The sequence below is a fragment of the Erpetoichthys calabaricus genome, chromosome 7 (assembly GCF_900747795.2).
Source record: "Erpetoichthys calabaricus chromosome 7, fErpCal1.3, whole genome shotgun sequence".
NCBI classification, from domain to species: domain Eukaryota; kingdom Metazoa; phylum Chordata; class Cladistia; order Polypteriformes; family Polypteridae; genus Erpetoichthys; species Erpetoichthys calabaricus.
This window is the reverse complement of record NC_041400.2, coordinates 146,282,111-146,308,674: the sequence shown is the minus strand read 5'-3', so window position 1 is coordinate 146,308,674 and position 26,564 is coordinate 146,282,111. Positions and strand designations below refer to the sequence as shown.

Genomic DNA, 26,564 nt, shown 5'->3' with positions numbered 1-26,564 from the left:
AGCATTATGTCTTAAATTAATTACTGAGACTGACTAGTAGTTATTTTTTGCCCTAGCAAGTTTGCAAGGTAGAGCAACTTGGAGGTGAAAATTCTGCTGCGTAAGTCATACTTAATAATAAAAGTTAAAGTAATAGTGATCTTTTTTTTCTTCTTTCATTCTTCAAAAATGACCAACAGTTTAACCTTATCTTTTCTAGAGGACATTTGATCAGTAAATGTTTATTATCCTCACCCTGGTTTTCCTACCACTTTTTTCAAAAGTCTGTTAAAGTGACTTGGCAACTCTGAATTAGTTTGGTATGACTGAAGGTGGCTATGTGCATAAGGGAGTACACAAATGGACTAGTGCCATGTCTAATGTTGGTTGCTGCTTTGTACTTGATGTTGAGATGGGCCTTCATGATTATAAAGTAGGTATGTGAGAAGCAATGGATGTGTTTTTAATAACGAGTGACTGGTGGAACAGACTAACTAATTTGAAACTTGGAAGAAAGGAGCTAGCAGTGAATACTTTTCCATTTAGAAAATTCTCCGTAATGTACACAAACTATGTAAGACCTTTTTGATAATATCCATATTACTAACCGAGAATGGTAAACCGGATGGACGCAGGGACATCCGGCCATGGGCCGTGGACGCAAAAGACGTACTGCGCAGGCCCCCTCACAAAATCCCCCTTCCAAGCAACGGAAACCGGATGCAAAGCAACGTAAAATAAGAAATGAGGCGCCCATAGCACACAGAAAAAAGGAGTCAGACGCCGGCGCTACTAACAGAGATAAAATAAAGTGAGGCGACGCCCCCTAGCACACAAAAAAAAAAAGAAGTCAGACGCGAGCGCCACACAAGGAAATCGGATGCAAAGCAACGTAAAATAAGAAATGAGGCGCCCATAGCACACAAAAAAACGAAGCCGCTCGCGCCCCACAAATCCCACACCCACCTCCAAGCAACCCCCCCCCCCCCACAAGCAACGGACGGGACACACACAAAGAGGAGGATTCAACAAGCCCCTAGCACACAAAAAAAAGAAGCAGCTCGCGCCCCACCAATCCCACCACCCCCTCCAAGCAACATCCCCCCCCCCCTCCTCAGACGCCGGCAAAGCACACAGCGCCGCACGAATCCCATTGCACACGAAACGGGACGCACACAAAGAGGAGGAATCAACAAGCCCTTAGCACACCAAAAAAAAGAAGCCTTGACCGCCACACAAAGCCCATTAGACATGAAACGGGACAGACTACGGACATAGCACACGAAACGTTCACAAAAACGATGATTCAGACCCACAACCACACTAACATCAATAAGAAGTGACACCCAAAGCCCCATTTCTAAAGGAACCGTCCGTATTAAACATACGTTATCTGAACACCTTCACACTATGCAGCATAGGTGGATCGCCTTACAATGAAGCACTATTAACCGTTCAACTGCAGAAAAGGCTCCATATTAACAGTGAGTGCGATCCTCCTTATTACTTATCCATATTTCTCACGCTGAAGAACAAACAAGTCATGAATACACGATCACGGGTACAAAACGATACGGCTCGGATAACGGGACCAAACACACGAACCCGCATGAAAAAGCAAAATACATGGTGGCGCCTAAAACGCGCTTCTGAAACTCCGGAAGAAAAAATGTCTTGGCTCCAAAAACGCAAAGCTCAACTAACCCAAGTACAGAGACGAGCCCAAATGGACAGACACAATGAACGTAGACGCATGCAGCAGCGCGCGTCTCAAAGTGCTGCATCGAAAAAGGCACGAGTTCAAACCGAAAGACCTCGCGTCTCAGACATACAAAAACGAGAGCGAAGAGACAGCATAAATAAACGCAGACGTCTACAACGCGCATGTGAAATGCCGGAAAACAAGCAAGCACGGCTCCAAAAACAGAAAGATCAACTGACCGACATACAAAAACGGGCAAGGCTCAATACAAACAATGCACGACGTAGACTGCAACGGACTTCTCGTACAGCACAGGCGAATCGATTACACCTCCAAAATAGCGCGTCCCAAATACTGGACATGCAACAACGCGCCTCTCAAACGGCACAAGCAAAACATACACGCCGCGGACATCAACGCCAGACACCTGCTAAACGCTTGCACAACTTAGCTGACAACGCGTTCAATAATGAGTCCACTATTCATGAAAATTCATTGGGATTAATGAATGTCATTTGCAATCATTGTCATTCACTTAACTTCCCTGAAGAAACTACTGGCAATACAAGTAATGAATTTACACGTTATTGTCAAAAGGGTCAAATTTGACTGCCTCCTTTACATTCATATCCTGCATATCTACAGAAGCTTCTAACTAACGAAGTACCTGAAAGTAAAAACTTTATGAACTGCATTAGATCCTACAATAGTTCATTTGCTTTTGCATCTAATGGCATCCAGTCACTTACTCAACACCATTGATAAACTTCTACAAACGTTGATGAATAATAATATTCGCGTTGGAGGAAAGGTACTTTTATTAGGAGGAGATTTTACACAGTGCTTAGCTATTGTTCCACATGCCATGCACTCGGCTATTCTTCAGTCCACCTTAAAATACGCAGACAATTGGCATTGCTTTCAAAACAGTTACGGAGATATTTGTAACAGCAATCTCATTACACCAAATACCCCTTTTAACACATCCAGAAAATATTAATGTTGATCACATTAATAACCAGGTCATTTCATTACTTCCTGGAGTGGCACAGCTCTTTCTAAGCTCTGACAAAGTTGACTCTGATGACGACAATTACCATCTTAATTTCCCCTTAGAATATTTAAACACTATTAACCCACCCGGATTACCACAACACAATCTTAGCCTTAAAAACGGAACAATAATCATGCTATTAACAAACCTTAACACTAAACAGGGTTTATGCAATGGTACACGTTTAGTTGTCAACACCATGCCACACAATGTTATTGAAGCAAAACTTCTTACAGAATCACATGCTAACGATACTGTTCTAATTCCTAGAATTGACCTTACAAGTTCTGACCTGGAATTACCTTTTACACTTAAACGGCGACAGTTCCCCATTAAACCTGCCTTGACCATGACCATCAACAAATCACAAGGACAAACCATACACAAACTTAGCATCTACCTCTCTGAGCCCGTTTTTGGACATGCACAACTTTATTTGCTTCCTATATGCATCATCTACACCTTCACACTATGCTATATCTCATTCATACATCACGCTCTTTGTAATTTCACAACACCAGGGGTTGGCGAGCGAAGCGAGCAGGGGGCGGAGCCCCCTAGTATCCTATAATATTCTTACAGCATATGCAAATTACCCTGTGATACAGAGGTATAAGAGGAAGATCGAGTGTAATGTGTACTAGTAGCTTAAGTAATTTAGAAAATTGTATAGTACTGCTTTTAAGTGAGAAGTGTCTTTTTCACAGAAGAGTTTACAAACCAAAATGCAAAGTGAATTGCTGTTTTATTTTGAGCAGCTGAATCTGTATTTTGCTTTTGGGCTGTAAGAAGTGAGACATCTTTAATTTAAAAGCAAGCAGAATTTAATGAATGCAGCTAGTGTATGAATGTTTTCTGTGACTAATATTCAGACATACATACTATTTTTAGCAAGTTATAATGGGAGAGATGAGCGTTTAAACGTCTGTAGATTTGGAGAGCATGAAGAATGTAGAACTGGCAAAGAGCCCCAGGTCAACATAACACTGTGGCTATAATGTGGATTAACACTTCAGTAGCTCTGCATTACACAGCCAGTCCATATTAATTCATGCTCTCTAATACTTCTTTACACATTTTTCATGTATTAAACACCTTGCCATCAGTCAACCAAAAAGCTTGGCAGAGCAGTTAAAATTTTATGTGTGAATAGGCCATGCAATGGACAGATGTTCTATTTAGGATTCATTCATGCCTTGTGTCAGGATTCTGACTCCCCATGACCCATCAAAAACAGTATGATTAGAGTTACAGATATTTGAATATACATATATTTGTATGTACAGTATAGGCTAGAGGGTAATTATTTATCAGTTGTGCAGATTGCAATGAAATTGTTGCTTGCATGCGCTAATCAACATACAAGACATTGTCACTCTTTGATGCTGTGTTTAGTAGTGAATATATCTACCTTACCTCTAAGTGTATTTCTAATTTGAGAAATCTCAGAGCATATTTGTATACTGATTCTTTTTAAATTCTTAGATAATGATTGGCATTACAGGAGGCTTAATTTGTCTTACCTGCAAGAAAACAAATTGCATGTGGCATCTTTCTTCCACCAGTGTGAGGCATGACTTCATTAATAAGGATATCCTAAATCTATTTCATGACTCTCAACTGTTTTTTAGGCATATTCACATAATACGTCATTGTTGTGTTGGCCGGTGTGTCTGTATGAAACTATGTTTGGTGTGAAAATTCATTATTTTGGAGACATTTCAAAAAGAGTGTGCTGTTCAGACTTTTGAAATTTTGAAAAGCTCCCATTTTAAAGGCACTGCTTATTTTTAAAAATCTGTCGTGAAAAAGAGAAACATCCTGTATGGCTTCACAGTTTTATATTTACAGTCATATGAAAACTTTGGGAACCCCTCTTAGCCTGCATAATAATTTACTCTACTTTCAACAAAAAAGATAACAGTGGTATGTCTTTCATTTCCTAGGAATATCTAAGTACTGGGGTGTTTTCTGAACAAAGATTTTTAGTGAAGCAGTATTTAGTTGTATGAAATTAAATCAAATGTGAAAAACTGGCTGTGCAAAAATTTGGGTACCCTTGTAATTTTGCTGATTTGAATGCATGTAACTGCTCAGTACTGATTACTTGAAACACCAAATTGGTTGGATTAGCTCGTTAAGCCTTGAACTTCATAGATAGGTGTGTCCAATCATGAGAAAAGGTATTTAAGGTGGTCAATTGCAAGTTGTGCTTCCCTTTGACTCTCCTCTGAAGAGTGACAGCATGGGATCCTCAAAGCAACTCTCAAAAGATCTGAAAACAAAGATTGTTCAGTCTCATGGTTTAGGGGAAGGCTACAAAAAGCTATCTCAGAGGCTTAAACTGTCAGTTTCAACTGTAAGGGATGTAATCAGGAAGTGGAAGGCCATAGGCACAGTTGCTGTTAAACCCAGGTCTGATAGGCCAAGAAAAATACAGGAGCGGCATATGCGCAGGATTGTGAGAATGGTTACAGACAACCCACAGATCACCTCCAAAGACCTGCAAGAACATCTTGCTATAGATGGTGTAGCTGTACATCATTTTACAATTCAGTGCAATTTTCACAAAGAACTTCTATATGGCAGGGTGATGAGAAAGAAGCCCTTTCTGCACTCACGCCACAAACAAGAGTCGCTTGTTGTATGCAAATGCTCATTTAGACAAGCCAGATTCACTTTTGGAACAAAGTGCTTCGGACTGATGAGACAAAAATTGAGTTATTTGGTCATAACAAAAAAGCGCTTTTCATGGTGGAAGAAGAACACCGCATTCCAAGAAAAACACCTGCTACCTACTGTCAAATTTGGTGGAGGTTCCATCATGCTGTGTGGTTAGTTCAGTTGGTACTTTGCAAGCTCAGCCAATGATAAACAAAAATCCAAAGAAGTAAGAGGGGTTCCCAGACTTTTTCATATGACGGTATCTAGAGACAGGTTATTTTAACTTTTACATTTTGTATACTTTAATCTTTTATACATTCAAAAAACAGATCCTCAATACCAGTCATAGCAGAGTTGTGCACACAGGTGAAAACTTACCTTGTAACATCAACTTTCCTTCTGAAGAAGGAAAGCAGAAAGTCACTTATCTTATCTAGGAATTAATTAAAGAGGAAAGCAGCTCCTTAGGTGTAGCTATATAGTAAATAAACATTTACTCATTATTTATGTTTACACTAAAAACAACGAAATTTCTGCCCTGTCTGCATTTTATAGTGGTTTAGTATTTCCCAGATGCTGTAAGTTTTAATTAAATCATCACAGTTACTTGCTGTCTATCATGGTCCATTGCAACCAACAATTGTGGCTTGAGATTTCAACATAGATTTTAACTTTTCATTGGGTACTTCTTTGAAAACTCAATGTTTAAGAAATATGAACTACAATTAGCCATAAATCCTCCACAGCTAACAGTAATACTAATACTAAACTAATACTCTGAGAGAACTTTTTGGAACTACAGACTGGGATATCCTGCAGGGATCTCATAATGAGAACATTGAGGAAGTTGTTGACTGCACTACTGACTACATCAACTTCTGTATGGACATTGTAGTTCCAGTAAGAACAATACGCTGCTATGCTAACAACAAGCCATGGATTACAAGTGACATCAAGGGCCTTTTGAATCAGAAGAAAAGGGCTTTTAAAGATGGTGATCAGCATGAGCTCAAGCGCGTGCAGAAGGAACTCCGAGTCCAACTCAGGGCGGCGAAGGAGCAGTACAGGAGAAAGCTGGAGCAGAAGTTGCAGAATAACAGCATGAAGGAAGTGTGGGGTGGGATGAAGATCATCACTGGCTGCAGCTCGAAGCGGGGTACCACCATTGAGAGAGACGTGAAGAGAGCAAACCAAATGAACAACTTTTTTAACAGGTTTGACCACCCTAACCCACTCTCACTCTCACCTCGGAGTACTGCACCCTCCACACATCCTTCTGCTGATACCAGCATAGGAAAAACATCCCCACCCATAATAACAACAGCGCAAGTGAGCAGAGAGCTGAGGAGACTTCGTGCCAGCAAAGCAGCGGGTCCAGATGGAGTATCGCCACGACTGCTGAAGGTCTGTGCATCGGAGCTGGGGGGTCCTCTACAGCGCATCTTCAACCTGAGCCTGGAACAGGGGAGAGTCCCGAGGCTTTGGAAAACATCTTGTATCACCCCAGTCCCAAATGTATCACGTCCTAATGAGCTGAATGACTTTCGGCCTGTTGCTCTGACATCACATATGATGAAGACCATGGAGAGGCTGCTGCTTCACCACCTTAGGCCACAGGTTCAACATGCCCTTGACCCTCTGCAGTTTGCATATCAGGAGAAGGTGGGAGCGGAAGTGCCATCATCTATATGCTACACCGATCCCTCTCTCACTTGGACAGAGGCAGTGGTGCTGTAAGAATTATGCTTCTAGACTTCTCTAGCGCCTTCAACACAATCCAACCTCTGCTCCTTAGGGACAAGCTGACAGAGATGGGATTAGATTCATACCTAGTGGCATGGATCGTGGACTATCTTAAAGACAGACCTCAGTATGTGCGTCTTGGGAACTGCACGTCTGACATTGTGGTCAGCAACACAGGAGCGCCACAAGGGACTGTACTTTCTCCGGTCCTGTTCAGCCTATATACATCGGACTTCCAATACAACTCGGAGTCCTGCCATGTGCAAAAGTTCGCTGATGACACTGCTATCGTGGGCTGTATCAGGAATGGGCTGGAGGAGGAGTATAGGGACCTAATCAATGACTTTGTTAAATGGTCCGACTCAAACCACCTACACCTGAACACCAGCAAAACCAAGGAGCTGGTGGTGGATTTTAGGAGGCCCAGACCCCTCATAGACCCAGTGATCATCAAAGGTGACTGTGTGCAGATGGTGCAGACCTATAAATATCTGGGAGTGCAGCTGGATGATAAATTAGACTGGACTGCCAATACTGATGCGCTGTGCAAGAAAGGACAAAGCCGGTTATACTTCCTTAGAAGGCTGGCTTCCTTCAACATCTGCAATAAGATGCTGCAGATGTTCTATCAAACAGTTGTGGCGAGCGCCCTCTTCTACGCAGTGGTGTGCTGGGGAGGCAGCATTAAGAGGAAAGACGCCTCACGCCTGGACAAACTGGTGAGGAAGGCAGGCTCTATTGTTGGCATGGAGCTGGACAGTTTAACATCTGTGGCAGAGCGAAGGGCGCTCAGCAGGCTCCTATCAATTATGGAGAATCCAGTGCATCCACTAAATAATGTCATCTCCAGACAGAAGAGCAGCTTCAGCGACAGACTGCTGTCACTGTCCTGCTCCACAGACAGATTGAGGAGATCGTTCCTCCCCCAAACTATGCGACTCTTTAATTCCACCAGGGGGGGTAAACGTTAATATTTAACATTATACATAGTTATTGTCTGTTTTTTTCACCTGTATTATTATCATTCTTTAATTTAATATTATTTATTGTATCAGTATGCTGCTGCTGAAGAATGTGAATTTCCCATCGGGATTAATAAAGTATCTATCTATCTATCTATCTATCTATCTATCTATCTATCTATCTATCTATCTATCTATCTATCTATCTATCTATCAGTAGTACAAAATTTGTCATCATTTCACTTGGATTCTGGTATCTATAAAAGCCAATGCAGCCACTACATTTTGACCACAAGATACTGAAAAATGCTATTAAAATTTGCATTCTATTATCACTTATATTTTTGGATATGACTCACTATTACAAAATATTTAATGAACAGCATGATATCTGTTTCTTTGATGAAGTAAATAAACAAAAATTAAAAATGTTCCTACTTTTAAAATAGTTACGTTACTAGATGTATCTGAATGTTATGCCTTGTTTACATTTCTAACTTGTTTTTCTTTTCATATTACTGTATTCATTCATATGTCAACCAGCCTCAATTTTCTGTAACATCTGTCAGAATGATCACTTGCTGATCCTTTAAGGACCTATTAATCTAAAAATACTGTTATATGAACACTGTTGTTTAAACCTTTCATAAGTTTCTTTAACAATAAACAAAAAAGAATCTGATCATTTTTAGATAATCTGTGGAAGCATTGTGTTGTAAAGCTGTTAAAAGTGACATACTGTGTATTGGTTAAAGTTTAACTGAAAATCTTCAGGAAATGCTTTTATAAAGTCTTATTTTATGAATTCTTCAAACTTTAAACTGCAGTTTATAAGGGTGCAATAAAATGAGAGATCACAAGGCAACAATTAAAACGAAACATTCTGTTAGTCAGATCAGTTGGGTCTTATATATCCAAAATTATAAAGGTAATCATTTTCTAAATTTCATACTTTTATTGCACATAAGTTAAAAAACTATGCTGTATTTTAGTGTAAGTATTTTCATGCAATGAAAAATTGCAAATTAAATTTAGGCCACAGGAAGCCAAAACTTTATTTGATATTTTTGATGAAGTAATTGTATATGAATAGTAACTCTAACTTGATTTTACCATTATGTAATCAGGAGGAACAGAAGCCTATTTTGGCAACAATAGATTCAAGAAAAGAATCAGATCTGGATGGGATAGTAATCCATCACAGGAGAACGACATACAAATACCTTCACTGATGAAAATGCATCCATCCATTTTCTAATGTAGGTTATAATTGTGAGAATTGCAGCAGTTCCTACCAAATCAAGTCTAAGGCAAGAAATGAGGTTGGTTTGCTGGTTTTCGGAAAGTTTTTAGTATATATGCAAGAATACATTTTTTTTTGGTCTTATATTAAAGGTGCCATAGCAACAATAATTATTTTATCTGCAATGAATATGAAAGGTCTACACAGAATTACTGAAACTTTAGCCTTTGTTGATGTTAACATGCAAGTTACTTGGAATGTGGTTAATGCTGCACAGTTATAACCCCCATTATGCAAAAAAGCTTTGAAAGTCTGAAAGTTTTTTTTTTACTAAAAACCATTAATTTCTTTTTCATTTAAATATTTTAGGTTGAACTTATTTATCATGATGTTTGCCTACTTAAGTAAAAACTCAAATTTTTAAAGAGTTTGGAAGTTTTGGATATTCACTGTAGGTGCCCACTATGTTGCAGTCATATAGCATGTGCTGTGTAAATAACTGTGGCATTTTACAGACTTACATTTTTATATAGTTAATGTATGCTATGGGTGTGTTAGAAAAATCGGGGTACACAATATTTCAGTACCAAGAGTTGATGATACAGTCTTGCAATTTTCAGTCTAGATGAAGATCTCTTTGATAGTGAAGCAATAACTGTATCATCACACTTTTTTCCTTTGGCCTGAAGTGGTAAATCTCATACAATGATTTACTCATTCCACATTTAATATTTTATCATCTTATCTTCCTCCCCAACTGTGATGATCAGTTTTAACCACAATATTTTAAAGTAGTTTATTTCAACTCCTTATTCATGATTATTAGCTATTTGGCACCAAGACAACAGAAAACAAGAATGTTTTAATTATATGCATGTTCTATATAAATCATGTTACATGAATGTTGCAAACTCAGGCTAATTTAGGTTTTAAGATCATGTCACCAAACTAATAATTTTTTTCTTTTTGTTTTAGGATAAGGTATGTTTAAGATCAGAGTTTCTTGCTTTGCATTCATATTGCCCACAGAGACCACATACTTCCCCTTCTGATGCTAAGTATACAGATGTTTAGCCTAGCTTTGTATGTTTGTAGATTACTTAGTAACATTTGTTTATGTTCAGTTCCTGTGCCTCAAGATAAAATAAGAATGAATCTCTGCATTTCTGACTTTCAATTTTTTTTTTTTATAAATCATACACCGAGCAGGGACACCATTAAAATCACTGACTGGTGAAGTGAATAATAGCATTGAGAATCTTGTTACAATGGCACTTGTCAAGACGTGGGATAAATTAGGTAGCAAGTAACCAGGTGATGCATTGGAAGCTGATAAAATGGGCAAAGGTAAGGATCTGAGTGACTTTGACAAGGGCCAAATTGTGAAAACTAGATGACTGGGTTAGAATATCTCCAAAACAGCTGGTTTTGTCGGTTGTTGTTGTTGGTATGCAGTTGTTAGTATCTACCAAAAGTAGTCTAAGGAAGAACAAAAGGAGAACCTTGGACAGAGTCATGGGCCTCATAGTTCATTGAGGCAGGTGGGAAGTGAAGACTAGCCTGTCTGGTCCAATCCCACAGAAGAACTTCTGCAGCACTAATTGCTAAAAAAATTAAGAGAGAATTATGAGAGAAAGGTGTCAGAACACACATTGCATCTTGGCTTGCTGAGTATTGGGCTGCATATCCTGTAAACCATTCAGAATGCCTGTGCTGTCCCCCATCCACCACTGAAAGCATCTACAATGGGAACATGTAAGGACTGGATTATGGAACAATGTAAGCCGTGGATCCTGGCATTCATGTGGATGTTACTTTGACACATACCATTGACCTAAAGAATATTGCAGACTACATACACCCCTTCATGAAAGCAGTTTTTTTCTGATGGCGGCAATCTCTTTCAGCAGAATAATGCACCCTTAATACACTGCAAAAATTGTTCAAGAATGGTTTCCTCCCACAGTCCAAAGACATGCAGGTTAGGTGGATTGGCGATTCTAAATTGGCCCTAGTGTGTGCTTGGTGTGTGGGTGTGTTTGTGTGTGTCCTGCGGTGGGTTGGCACCCTGCCCAGGATTGGTTCCTGCCTTGTGCCCTGTGTTGGCTGGGATTGGCTCCAGCAGACCCCCGTGACCCTGTGTTTGGATTCAGCGAGTTGGAAGATGGATGGATGGAGGATCTGCTGCTAACATTTTGGTGCCAGATACTACAGGACACCTTCAAAGGTCTTGTGGAGTTCATGCCTTGACAGGTCAGAGTTGTTTTGTTGATACAAGGGGAACCTACACAATATCAGGCAGGGTTTTTTTTGAATCAATCTACAAAATAAAATGTATGTCCACTCTACAGTAATGACTAGATTATTGTGTTGGTGGTTAACCTAACACTAATATTTTCTGTTAGTAGAATGTGGATGGAACGTTGGATTACACAGAGAAAAGCCAATGTAAACACACAGAGTATTTAAGTACTTCACAGACAGAGTACAGAGTGTCTTGAGGCTGTAAAAGAAAGAATATTGTACCAAAGTTTAGTTTTTCTTTTGTGAAACCCCATTTGTGTATGGAGGAGACATTAGATGGTTAATAAGGGTAATATTTAATATTCAAAATTAACAAAACTTTCAAATATTCTCACACTGCATTTGTTAATTATTTTTCCAAAACTTTCCCTTCTTTTTTTATATTTGTCTTAACATTATGGAAACCTTTGTGAATAAAATGTATTAACATTATTTAATCAAATTAGACAATTTAAGATTATTTCAAAATTCCTGTAAAAATCTGTTTTTTTTTTCTATTTTTCAAGCTGCCTCCTATAACTATTTACAACTAATAATAATAATTATTCATTTCTGTAAGCTATGTTCCATTCACTCCCATACCATTCAAATATCTATGGTTTGTGCTTTCACCACACTTAGTTGTTATAGTAATATACATTAGTTTGATTTTAAAAACACCATAAATTACACTAATGTAGTGTTTGCTGATTTTGTTTTCAGCAATTAATATTATGTTGTAGCCCAGATAACTATTTTTTTGGGGTTCTATACTTCACTGACGCAGTACATGTTAATTCGAATAGGGCAGGTTGGTTATAAAATGGATGGGTAGTTAGATGTACAACTGTAGCCATATTTATTAAACTCTGAGGATGAATAATTACACTAATGTAGTGTTTGCTGATTTTGTTTTCAGCAATTAATATTATGTTGTAGCCCAGATAACTGTTTTTTATGGGGTTCTATACTTCATTGACGCAGTACATGTTAATTCGAATAGGACAGGTTGGTTATAAAATGGATGGGTAGTTAGATGTACAACTGTATTTATTAAACTCTGACGATGAATAATTACACTAATGTAGTGTTTGCTGATTTTGTTTTCAGCAATTAATATTATGTTGTAGCCCAGATAACTGTTTTTTTTATGGGGTTCTATACTTCATTGACGCAGTACATGTTAATTCGAATAGGACAGGTTGGTTATAAAATGGATGAGTAGTTAGATGTACAACTGTAGCCATATTCATTAAACTCTGAGGATGAATGTGAAGCCTTCATTCATTTATCAGAGCCATGTATAGGGCTATATTAAAAGGCAATTAATCTGGCCATCATTTCAACTCCTTCGTTAAAATGCTTGAGTCTACAAGTGAAACTACTGTTCAACTGACAGCTGATTGGTCACAAAGCAAAGCCAAATTGAGTATTTTTTTCCAGTTCCATAAATTGATAAGGGTGTTAATAATAAAATCTTTTTTTGCATTGAAAAAAGCAGCATGATTTACAGTGTGCTTACTAATGAATGTGTAAGTGCAGCTGGTTCTCTCTCTTTGCCTTTGCACATGCTTGTAGCTCCTGACTTTTTTTTTGTATGTTCCTGCAAGTACCTTACTGTAGCTTCTTTTGTATCACAGGTTGAGAACCAGTGTGATAAAGTATTGTATATGTGTGTAAATAACTATTTCAAATACTGTACTCTCTTGGTTATATTTCTGATTTGAGCCTTTAGGGTACTGTGTATTTAGAGCTCCAGACCTATGGGTTAATATAGTAAGCTCAGTGACTGCCTATGTGGAATTATATAGTTTTTTTATGTCGGTACAGGTTTTTCTCAATATACTTTTCTTTTCCTTTCACATCCCAAAAATATGCTTATAAGGTTTATTGGCATTTCTTAATTACAATGTTATGTTTAAGTGTGATCTTTGAAATAGTGATGCCTCATTCAAAGGCACCCTAACCTAGCCTAGCACTCTGTAAGTACTCCTGGTTTCAAGGACTGGATATTGAGGCGCATCCAAGACTTTGACTGTATCAATTTTAGTAAGGGTTTAATCTTTTCTGTTACTGAAATTGCTGTCCTTGGCCTCATCAGGCTATGATCTCAGGTGCACACTGGAGCAGTTTTGCATTTGAGTGATATAGATAAGAGTTGGTACCTCCAAAGCTGAAGTTACAATCCGCTTTAATAAAATTGTGAAGTGTCTTGCTTCTTGAAAGTAGCAGGAGACCAGATGCACCTAATGGAAGAGTTCAACCATCTTGGGATTTTGTGCATTAATGAGTGTAGACGTAATAATCATGAAGATAAGATGATGAAGCAGGAGGAACTCTTTTCAGTTTAACAGTCAGTCTGCATCCCCATCTTGACCTATTGTCATGAACTCTGGGTAGTGACTGAAAGAATGAACCTGTATGTATAAGAAGCTGTGGTGCATAACATCTGGACTCACTCTAAATGACAGGATTGAGAGTTCAGAAAAATCCCACGGTAGAAATAGTGCTTACCCAGTTTGATTGCAGTCAGTGGAGGTAGAGCTGGGCAATATTAACTTAAATTGATATTGTGATAATTTTGACCCAAATGGTAATATTAAGACTGAAGGTCAATGCTATATATGTATGTGTATACCCATTTTCTATACAATGTTTAAAATATAGAAATATTTTCTCACAATAAAAATATGAAGTATTAGCAAAGGAAAGCAGTTTTTTTTTCTTCTTTAACAATTTCATTAAAAGCTATGCCTCAAAGAAATAGATCATTTTTCCAACAATTTTTGTTTTATTTCTTCTTTATTTATTTTTAAGTTTCCATTGTATGTATTGTGTTTAACACTTTGCTTGCCTTGCCAGCATCTGTGTCTGTTAGGCACTAAACATTGCTCTTCAGATAATTGAAAGGAACTACTCTGGGTATGTCTCTCCTAGGAAAATTTGTTTTGCCGGCGTGCTTGCCTCGCTTGTGTATTAGCGGCGGGAGGAAAAGTAAAAGGGATACCATTTTGCTGATGCTAACGGCTAAGTGAGCTGACCTGCTGACCTCACTTGTGTCCTTTTTCTGTTTCCTCAGAGGCGGAGCCCTTACCCCGACTCCACCTCTCACTTCCGGGCCAGACAGACTCACACACTTCCATGAGTAGACATTTATATACAAGATGTATATTTAGTTTATGAATTAGTAATGGTTCCAAATTATGTATACCTTGTGTACCAATGTATATCCATGCTTTTTTGTCAGTAGCAGTCTGTATGATGCATTCAGAGATATATGTTATAACAATTACCAGTATAATAAGTACTGCATATGTAGCTACGCAGCTGCATCATGTATTCTTAAAAGCTTCTTGAATCATTATTTCTTTATTGTACACTAGACAAAGAGCCCGTTTTGACAACGTAAGATGAAACGGGCACAAGTTTGTGTCGGCAGTGTATGAAGAACAAATGATAAGTAACGAAGAAGTTGTTTTGTAATGATTGTAGTCCGCTTTACTCATTACTGTACAGGCTTGTACTGTTAGTTGATGAATTTTCCAGGCCTATAGTATAATATTGAATGATGAATGTTCCAGTACAATATGGAATAGTAATAAGTATAAGCACCACAAACCTGATATAGGTGTATTGAATGAATGCATAATTAGCCCTTGAGCTGTAGTCGAAATTGCCTTTCAGGCCTCTAGAGCTTTAATTGAAGTCGCCTTTCTCTTTGAATTTTTGCAGCCGTAAATCCGCCGCCTGCCGCGATGTTGGGGCTGGATGTCGGTCGAAGTTGCCTTTCTCTTTGAATTTTCGCGGCCATAAATCCGCCGCCTGCCGCGATGTCAGTCTCGTAAGGTTTTTCGGGCAGCTGCGCATTCAGCGACTGCGCATTTGGCTTCGGACGTGCGCAGAAGGCGACTGCGCATTCGGCTTCGGACAGACGTGAGTGAGTGAGTGAGTGAGTGAGTGAGTGAGTGAGTGAGTGAGTGAGTGAGTGAGTGAGTAGGCTGGTGAATTATATATAAGATTATATGGTTGGAGTCGGGGAATGATCTTAAAGGGGTACTTAAAATTCTGAGAAGGGCGGTGTTATTTCATTGGAAACAGAGCTGCTTCAACTACCCAGTGAAACTTTACTGTTACTTTCAATCCCAATAAACAGTGAAATGATATCACCATATAAAATTTGGCATTATAAAATCACACAGATTTTTATTTCATTACTTGATATCTTATTATTCTTTTACTAACCTCTGGTCACCAAGTCATATGGTTGAATATTTGACTTCCCCCAATAATCTTAACAGATTCAAAGATCGCCAGGACATGCAATAATGTGTGTATATATATATATATATATATATAAGTGAAAACCCGGTGACTGATTCATCACCAGATCTCCTAAACCCCAAGTCATATAATGTCATGGAGGTTTTTTTTGGTGGCTAGGTGAGAGATGAGAACAGATTTAGCGAAACTCCTACGATAAGGGGGTGAAATTACTCCTTCAATGTTAAAATATTTTAATATGTCTTTTTTATTTTGATTAATACTATTTTTTGCAATTTTTTAAAAGTTTTATCTTTATACAGGGTGGTTGAAAAAACAGGACACATGCCAATTTTTAAATTTTCTTCCAAAATTTTAGCAAAGTGTTTCTGAAAATAAATATCACATAAGAAACTGAGATGTACTGGTTTTCAAAAATTCAATTCATACTACAACGTCAAGGCAACCACACAGCATTTGCCACGTCAAAATATTCTTCCAGATAAAGTTTGACATTCCTTTGAAAAATTTACCATGACGGTACGTGACATTGCTGGTTAGTGTGACGTGAACTATTTAAAATACACTGACTAATATTTTTATGTAACTTTGCCGGTCAGCATGTGGCCAAAAAATAAAAATACAGAGACAAAAATATGATGGGTGACTGGAAGCACAAGAGTTTTCAGATCTATTATTGAAATTAGGAGATGGTAGAATAGAGGAGAAAGAAGGAAAAATAAAGATCCCGAACAATTTATGTACTTTAATAGATGACACATAGATATTAATGGAGAAGATATATTCTGATATAGAAAGCTTACCTTCTAAACCCGTGTCTTGGCTAAAGGAATGAGCTATATTAACATATAAAACTTACAAAGCTACAGAAATCAATAACTGTCTTTTAGCAAAGCTGAATACACATGAGATAACATGAATCAATTCACTCAGTAGTAGAGGTTGAAGAGGCTGTACACTATCTAGTGGAGTTCTTGCATATGCTCAATACTCCAGGCATTTTTCTGCACAAACTTATTTTGAAGATAGGAGCACCAGTTTTGCTTTTGAGAAACTTAAATCCTCCTAAACTATGCAATGGCAAAAGACTGCAAATAAAAGCTTTACACAAAAATGTAAATGTAGCATGTATCTTTACTGGCTCTGATCAGGGAGAAACTGCTTGTATACCACATACAGTATTCCTCCTATACCATCTGACTTTCCTTTTCAGTTTAAATGCCTGTAATTTTCAATTAAAGTGTGTTTTGCAATGACTTTCAATAAAGCACAAATTCAGTCTCTAAAAAAGTGGATTTGAGGGATTATTGTTTTTCTCATGGCCAGCTTCATGTGGCATGCTCCAGAGTGAGTACACCTCACTCCCTTTTCATTTAGAAACCTGTGGGTGCTATATCTAACGCTGTATACAGATAAGTATTGTATTTCCTTGCTCAACATATTTACTCCTTTTGTGTGATTTTCGTATAGAGCGCAGACTTGGTATATAATCAAAAACTGAAATAAAATTGTCCATATTTTATATCGGCCAATCTATTAAAAGAGATCTTCATGAGAGAAGTTGTGGGTATTAGCTTGGTAATAATAATGCTAAATGAATCCACTTCTTCTACTTTCGGCTGCTTCCATTAGGGGTTGCCACAGCGGATCATCTTCTTCCATATCTTTCTGTCCTCTGCATCTTCTTCTGTTACACCCATCACCTGCATGTCCTCTCTCACCACATCCATAAACCTTCTCTTAGGCCTTCCTCTTTTCCTCTTCCCTGGCAGCTCTATCCTTAGCATCCTCCTTCTAATATGCTCAGCATCTCTCCTCTGCACATGTCCAAACCAATGCAATCTCTCCTCTCTTACTTTGTCTCCCAACTTGAGCTGACCCTCTAATGTACTTATTTCTAATCCTGTCCATCCTCGTCACACCTAATGCAAATCTTAACATCTTTAACTCTGCTACCTCCAGCTCTGTCTCCTGCTTTCTGGTCAGTGCCACCATCTCCAACCCATATAACATAGCTGATCTCGCTTCCATCCTGTAGACCTTCCCTTTTACTTTTGCTGATACCCATCTGTCACAAATTACTCCTGACACTCTTCTCCACCCATTCCACCCTGCCTGCACTCTCTTATTCACCTCTCTTCCACAATCCCTATTACTCTGTACTGTTGATCCCAAGTATTTAAACTCATCCACCTTCACCAACTCTACTCCTTGCATCCTCACCATTCCACTGACCTCCCTCTCATTTACACACATGTATTCTGTCTTGTCCCGTCCCTACTGACCTTCATTCCTCTCCTCTCTACAGCATATCTGCACCTCTCCAGGGTCTCCTCAACCAGCTTCCTACTATCACTACAGATCACAATGTCATCAGCAAACATCATAGTCCATGGGGACTCCTGTCTAATCTCGTCTGTCAACCTGTCCATCATCATTGCAAATAAGAAAGGGCTCAGAGTCGATCTCTGATGTAATCCCACCTCCACCTTGAATGCATCTTAATTCCACCACAGACATCACCCCTGTCACACTTCCCTCGTACATATGCTGTACAACTCTTACATACTTCTCTGCCACTCCCGACTTCTTCATACAATACCACAGCTCCTCTTGAGGCACCCTGTCATATGCTTTCTCCAGGTCTACAAAGATGCAATGCAACTCCTTCTGGCCTTCTCTAAACTTCTCCATCAACATCCTCAGAGCAAACATCACATCTGTGGTGCTCTTTCTTGGCATGAAACCATACTGCTGCTCACTAATCATCACCTCGCTTCTTAACCTAGCTTCCACTACTCTTTCCCATAACTTCATGCTGTGGCTCATCAATTTTATCCCCCTGTAGTTACTACAGTCCTGCACATCCCCCCTTATTCTTAAATATCGGCACCAGTACACTTCTTCTCCACTCCTCAGGTATCCTCTCACTTTCCAAGATTCCATTAAACAATCTGGTTAAAAACTCCACTACCATCTCTCCTAAACATCTCCATGCTTCCATAGGTATGTCATTTGGACCAACAGCCCTTCCATTTTTCATCCTCTTCATAGCTGTCCTTACTTCCTCCTTGCTAATCCATTGCACTTCTTGATTCACTATCTCCACATCATCCAACCTCTACTCTCTCTTCATTCATCAGCCTCTCAAAGTACTCTTTCCATCTGCTCAACACACTCTCCTCGCTTGTGAGTACGTTTCCATTTTTATCCTTTATCACCCTAACCTGCTGCACATCTTTCCCAGCTCGAACCCTCTCTCTAGCCAATCGGTACAGGTCCTTTTCTCCCTCCTTAGTGTCCATCCTCTCATACAACTCATCATACTCCTTTTCTTTAGCCTTTGCCACCTGTCTCTTCACCTTGTGCCTTATCTCCTTGTACTCTTTTCTACTTTCTGCATCTCTCTGACTATCCCACTTCTTCTTTGCCATCCTCTTCCTCTGTATATTCTCCTGTACTTCCTCATTCCACCACCAGGTTTCCTTTTCCTCCTTCCTCTGTCCAGATGTCACGCCAAGCACCCTTCTTGGTGTCACCCTTACTACATCTGCTGTAGTTGCCCAACTGCCTGGTAACTCTTCACTACCACTCAGTGCCTGTCTCATCTTCTCCCTAAACTCAACCTTGCAGTCTTCCTTTTTCAACTTCCACCATTTGATCCTTGGCTCTGCCCTCACTGTCTTCCTCTTCTTGATCTCCAATGTCATCCTAAAGACCACCATCCTATGCTGCTTAACTACACTTTACCCAGCTACCACTTTGCAGTCTTCAGTCTCCTTCAGATTGACTCTTCTGCATAGGATGTAATCTACCTATGTACATCTTCCTCCACTTTTGTATGTAACCCAATGTTCCTCCCTCTTCTTAAAATATGTATTCACCACAGCCATGTCCATTCTTTTGGCAAAATCCACTATCATCTGACCTTCTTCATTCCTCTCCTTGACACCATACCTACCCATCACCTCCTCGTCTCCTCTGTTCTCTTCACCAACATGTCCATTGAAATCCGCCCCAATCACCACTTTCTGTCCCTTGTGTACACTGTTCATCAATTCATACAACTCAATCCAAAAATCTTCTTTCTCATCCATCGCACACCCAACTTGCGGGGCATATGCACTAACAAAATTCATCATCACACCTCCAATTTCCAGCTTCATAATCATTACTCTGTCTGACACTCTTTTCACCTCCAAAACACTGTTCCTTCAGAATAACCCCTACGCCATTTCTCCTCCCATCCACACCATGATAGAACAATTTGAATCCACCTCCGATCCACCTGGCCATACTCCCCTTCCATTTAGTCTCTTGCACACACAATATATTAACCTCCCTTCTCTCCATCATATCTGCTAACTCTCTCCCCTTACCAGTCATACTGCCAACATTCAAAGTTCCTACCCTCAGTTCCATTTCCACTCTCTTTACCTTCCTCCTGCCTCCGGACACGTCTCCCCCCTCTTCTTCTCCTTCTTCGGCCAACAGTAGCCCAATTTCTGCCAGCACCCTGTTGGCTAACAGTACTAGTGGCGGTCTTTGTTAACCTGGAGCTCGACTGATCCGGTATGGAAATTTATATTGTTGTCAGCATATTCATCCATCCATCCATTATCCAACCCGCTATATCCTAACTACAGGGTCACGGGGGTCTGCTGGAGCCAATCCCAGCCAACACAGGGCGCAAGGCAGGAAACAAACCCTGGGCAGGGTGCACACACACACTAGGGACAATTTAGAATCGCCAATGCTCCTAACCTGCATGTCTTTGGACTGTGGGAGGAAACCGGAGTTCCCTGAGGAAACCCACGCAGACACAGGGAGAACATGCAAACTCCACAGAGGGAAGACCCGGGAAGCAAACCCAGGTCTCCTAAGTGCGAGGCAGCAGCGCTACCCACTGCCCCACCGTGCCGCCCTGTCAGCATATTGATTTGGCAAAATTGTACACCGGATGCCGTTCCTGATGTAACCCTCTCCATTTATCCGGGCCTGGGACCAGCATGAAGAAACACACTGGTTTGTGCATTCCCTGTGGCTGGGTTGCTAAATGAATGCACTATACTTTGAAAATTTATTATTGTAATTGCAAAATTGCTATGCAAAAATACAAACTCAAAATAAAAACAAAATGACCAGTAATGATGTGAATGCATTCACAAACATTGAAAAGTTTCTGTACACACACACACATTTACACAAAAAAAGTTGTGAAAGTTGCTGTTTTTATTCCCACTTATAGTGTTTCAGTATTGCATGGAGACTACTTGAAAAGGATAAATGAGGGCTTACACTGTGCAGATATGTCTCATCTGGTGTGATGTTAATTACTGGTTAGTGTAGAATCTGACCACTGACAATGTGTGATTATTTTTAGGGCATATGTTAAGTGGGCAAAAGTGTTTTGCAATACAGCAAGTTGATGCAGTTGTTACTTCTTTGCACCTACTGATTGTCTGCTCATATGGTATGCAATGGAAAAGTCGACATTTTATACAGCTTTGCTTAGCAGGGACCCATTTTGCTGGGGAGGCATAAGGGTACACTGCAGGAGCCTTATGTATGGTTGGCCTCTTCATATTCAGTAATGTATTTTATCATTATATGTGTTACTGCTGAAACTGTCATACCAGGTAAAACCAAATCATTTTCAAACAGCAGAGCTACACTATAATAATAATAATAATAATACATTTTATTTATATAGCGCCTTTCCCATGCTCAAGGCACTTACAGAATATAATAAAGAACGGCAGCGTATACAGTATATAGCATTGTACAAACCAGATAAATAAATAAAGAAGATTAAGACAGTGAATTCTGAAAAAAAAAAGAAACAGACAACATAATTGATGGTCTAGCACAGGGGTAGGCAACGTCGGTCCTGGAGTGCCACAGTATGTGCAGGTTTTTGTTCCAACCCAGTTCCTTAATGAGAACTCAATTATTGCTGATGAAGCACATATTGCTTAAGTGACATTTTAATGCTTCATTTTAGTGGTCTCGCTTGTTAAGGTTCTCCAACCTTAATTGCTTATTTCAATCTTAAACTGCTGCATTCAGTGTTTTAATTGCTCCTTATTAGCAATAAGATGTAAAACAGGGGTAGGCAATGTCGGTCCTGGTGAGCTGCAGTGGCTACAGGTTTTCATTCAACCCAATTGCTTAATTAGAAACCAATCATTGCCAATCTCAGACCTTATTTAATTTTATGGCTTGTTAGTCTGTGCAATGTAAGGCTTTTATATCGTAGATTTTTTTCCTTTCCAAGGATATCATCCAAATGATTTGAAGCCTAAAACAGATCATTTTCAGTCTGTCACATTTTTCTATTAAGTGTTTTATTAAATCAAACCGTGCATGATGAACACACACAGATGTAATTGAAAAAAAGCTAGCTGGAGAACTGCTGGCTGCTTTGTCTTTTACATCTTATTGCTAATAAGGAGCAATTAAAACACTGAATGCAGCAGTTTAAGATTGAAATAAGCAATTAAGGTTGGAGAACCTTGACAAGCGAGACCACTAAAATGAAGCATTAAAATGTCACTTAAGCAATATGTGCTTCATCAGCAATAATTGAGTTCTCGTTAAGGAACTGGGTTGGAACAAAAACTTGCACATACTGTGGCACTCCAGGACCGACGTTGCCTACCCCTGGTCTAGCACACACACACAGGTTACATTAGCATCTTGACAGAGAAGTAAACTGAGAGAAGGGTAATAAAGTCAAATAGAGCTAAAAGCCTTCCTGAACAGATGAGTTTTGAGTTGTTTTTTAAAAGAATTCATGGAGTCAGCTGACCTGATTAATTTTGGTAGGTCATTCCAGAGTCTGGGCGCTATACAGCTGAAGGCCCTGTCACCCATGGAGTATAGATTAGTGAGGGGCACAACAAGGTTGCCAGAATCAGAGGACCTTAGTGGGCGGGCAGGCACATAGTGATGGAGAAGGTCACTGATGTAGTTTGGCGCAAGGTTATTTAAGGCTTTGAAAGTTATTAGTAGGATTTTATATTCGATTCTGTAAGACACAGGGAGCCAGTGGAGACGGAGCAGGATGGGTGTTATGTGCTCGCTGCTGCTGGTTCGAGTAAGAACTCTTGCAGCTGAGTTTTGAATAAGCTGGAGCTGTGATATAAGATTAGAAGGGGCACCTGCTAGTAGGGAATTACAATAATCGATGCGGGATGTGATAAAAGCATGGACAAGTTTCTCAACGTTAGAAAAGGAGAGGAAGGAGCGAACACGGGATATGTTACGGAGGTGAAAGTAAGAAAGTTTCTTAATGTGATTTATGTGGGCGGAATAAGAGAGGGAGGAATCAAAAGTGACACCAAGATTTTTTACAGTAGAGGCAGGTCTGATGAGATCACCGCCAAGATGGACTGGGAAGGAGCTCATTTTATTAAGTTGCATTTTAGTCCCAATTTGCAGGAGTTCAGTTTTATTGCAATTTCAATTTAAAGAGTTCTGCTCCATCCAGGTTTTAATTTCACTAAGGCAGGTTGTGAGCTGAGAAAGCTCTGATGAAGTTCCACTTTTAACATTGAAATAGAATTGAGTATCATCTGCATAAAAATTATAACCCAGTCCATAGCTACGGATAATATGGCCAAGGGGAAGCATGTAAATACAGAAAAGCAGAGGACCGAGGACAGAGCCTTGAGGGACTCCTTGTGTGACTGGCGCTGAGCTGGATCTGCTCTTGCCAAGACTAACAAACTCTTGCCTATCAGTCAGATAGGACTTGAACCACTGGAGTGCAGTGCCAGAGATACCCAGCATGTTCTCCATTCTGGACAGTAGGATGTCATGTCTGACAGTGTCAAATGCTGCACTGAGGTCTAACAGAATTAATATGCTGGTTTGTCCAGAGTCTGCTGCCATAAGCAAATCATTGGTTACCCGTAGCCGAGCAGTTTCACAGCTGTGCCGCGCCCTGAAACCAGACTGAAAGGGTTCCATCAAATTATTACAGGTTAGGTAATTGGTGAGTTGGGAAGCTACAACACACTCAAGAACTTTTGACAGGAAAGGTAAGTGGGAAATAGGCCGGAAATTGTTAAGATTGTCAGCATCAAGACCAGACTTTTTTAACACTATCAGCTCTAACTCTTTCTCTTCTGATCCTCACTCTGTTTATTGTCTCGTGCTCATCACTGTCGGGCAACATGACTGGAGTCGATTAAGTCAAGCTTATAAAGAGTGCTGGGAATGTTGTGGAATTTATTTAAGGCTCAGATGAAGCTGTAGAAAATTAAAAAAAAGCAAATGTTGAACATTATAATATTGGCTTTTTACATATTGATTTTCTTAGTTTTCAGATCTGATCAAAAATTACATATATTGTCCAGTCCTAAGTGGAGGTGCTTTGGGCTTCTGGTGAAAATGTGTTTGGGCACCTCCAGGAGGGGATGTATGAAGTATGACCCACTGGGATAATACCCAGGACACACTAGAGGAGTTATGCCTCTTGCAGCATCTGGGAATTTGTGAAAACTCTTGAGGTAGTTCTGGAAACTGTTGCTGAGTTTAGGGTGGCCTCGTCCTAGTTTTGTGTCAGTTTTCATACTCTCAGCTTTTGCATTTGAGTTTTGAGGAAGGAAAAAAGAAAAACACAAACTGTCATTTTTTGTCACAGCACTTGACTTAAACCTTTATGATAAAGTTAATCTAAGTACTTTTTCTCTTCTATTCTCTAGCACTGCGGCTGCTTATTTTCTACTATAAGTAACGACAAAGCCAAATTCTTCACTGACCCAGTAGAAGCAGTTAAAGACATTCCCAATGGATCTCAGATACTTGTAGGAGGTAAGAACAACATCAAGTATTCAAGCTGGCTATAGATGGGGGAGGAGGATTATTGATTAATAATATTGCAATACAAATAAGAATATTTTCGTAAAGAATTTCAGAATTCTTAGAGTTCTCTGGTTAGGCATTGCATATGAGTAAAGAGAAACTCAAGCCTAATTTGAATTGCATATCTCAAGATAGGTCCTTGTGGTGGTGTTAGATTACTGTTAATAAATACATCTGTCAGTTACAGTGTCAGTTTGTAGAAGAGAATTACCATGTAAACTGTGAACTGATCAGGAGAGTGTATCCCTTGCTTCTGCAGTATTTTTGGTGTTATTGAGTGGACCGTATGCTCTGTCTGAGTTGTTTATTTATTAATTTATTTCTGTACACTTGGTGCAGCACTGTTCTCTGTGATGGTTAGCTATGTCATTAACTTGATATACACAGTAATGCATTGCAATTGGAAGGCAAGATGGACCACTTCAGATCCTGGCCCAGACACTGTCGGTATTGGGTTTGTACATTTCCACTTGTCAACCTGTTTTTTTTTACTGGGTACATCAGTTTTCTTCCTATATCCCAAAAATGGGTATCAATTTAATTGGTGAATATAAGCTGTGTATAAGTGTGCCCCGTGAGGGGCTGGTCCCTGTCTCTTGTCCAATCCTGCCAGGGTAGGCTTGGGCCCCTGCAACACTAACTTGAATTAAGTGGATGAAACAGTGGTCTTCACACATCAAACTTGAGAAATACATGACAAAACATTACTGTACGTATCAGAGTCAGGGTTGAAAACATTGGCTGTTTCACAAGTAGTCAAATTAGGAGATTTAGTTGTAACCGAGTGTAACACATTTTATTCTAAATGTGTAAACAAAATGAGTATATTGTTAGTCAAACCTATCTTTCCTTATACTGTTTGTAAAGCATATTTGTTGCACACTACAGTATCTAGGCATTATGGAGGAAGATTTAGACTATATTTACACATCTTTCTGTTTTTTGCTGGTGCCTGGGTAGTCTGCCTGTGTTCACATCTCAGACTTAAGGATTATTGCTCATTTCATAAAAGGCAAATACTGTAACATACTTTATTTTGTAACATAAGCTCTGTATAACTCTTGTAAATAGTACAATTTCTGTTGTGCAAGTGAGGCCAGTGCTTTCATTTTCATGGCCTATGTTAATCAGTTGGTGCTACTTCCCTGGTACATTTTTAAAATTTTAATTAGAGGTTGCAAGTAATGCAAAACAGCCTGTATGCGTAGAATTTTGGAAAAAACAGTCTTGCAGAGACAACCATGTTATATGGAAGAAATGCTGAAATTTTAAATTGACTTGTATATGTGTTTCTACAGAAATCTAGCAGACAAAATTGTTCAGACCAGGCCTCCTTAACTACATCAATCATCTCAAAGTCCTTTTGTGGAATTGTGGTCCAGTCCTGTTGGTACACACACACACACACACACACACACACACACACACACACACACACACACACACACACACACACACAGAGAGAGAGAGAGTGTTAGCAATTCCTGTGTCTACTCCTGAGTCCATGTGGAGGTGCTCTGATTCTGTCCTCCGTATATGCACAAACCATTTCTGTTTACTTCTGTACACTTAGGTTCTCTTCTATTACACAACTCTTTATGCCTTGATGGAGAGCATGGTCAGCTGCCCTATGTAGGAACCTCATTTCACCTGCTTGTACCCCGAACATCATTGTTTCAGTTAATACTGAAAACTTTGAGGATGGAGAGGTAAAGGTTGGGAGCTTACACTGATACAGCGCGTTGCTGCATCCACCACACAACGAACCTCCTCAGTATCCCA

General features: G+C 39.5%; 1 protein-coding gene across 1 annotated transcript in view; it reads left to right on the top strand.

Annotated features, from left to right (window-relative positions):
* Positions 1 to 26,564, top strand: part of oxct1a (3-oxoacid CoA transferase 1a) — a 226,948-nt gene that overhangs the window by 10,460 nt on the left and 189,924 nt on the right. Inside the window, exon 2 of the mRNA XM_028805519.2 lies at positions 24,623 to 24,731. Within this exon, the coding sequence (XP_028661352.1) occupies positions 24,623 to 24,731 (109 nt within the window). The remainder of the gene's footprint in view (positions 1 to 24,622; positions 24,732 to 26,564) is intronic.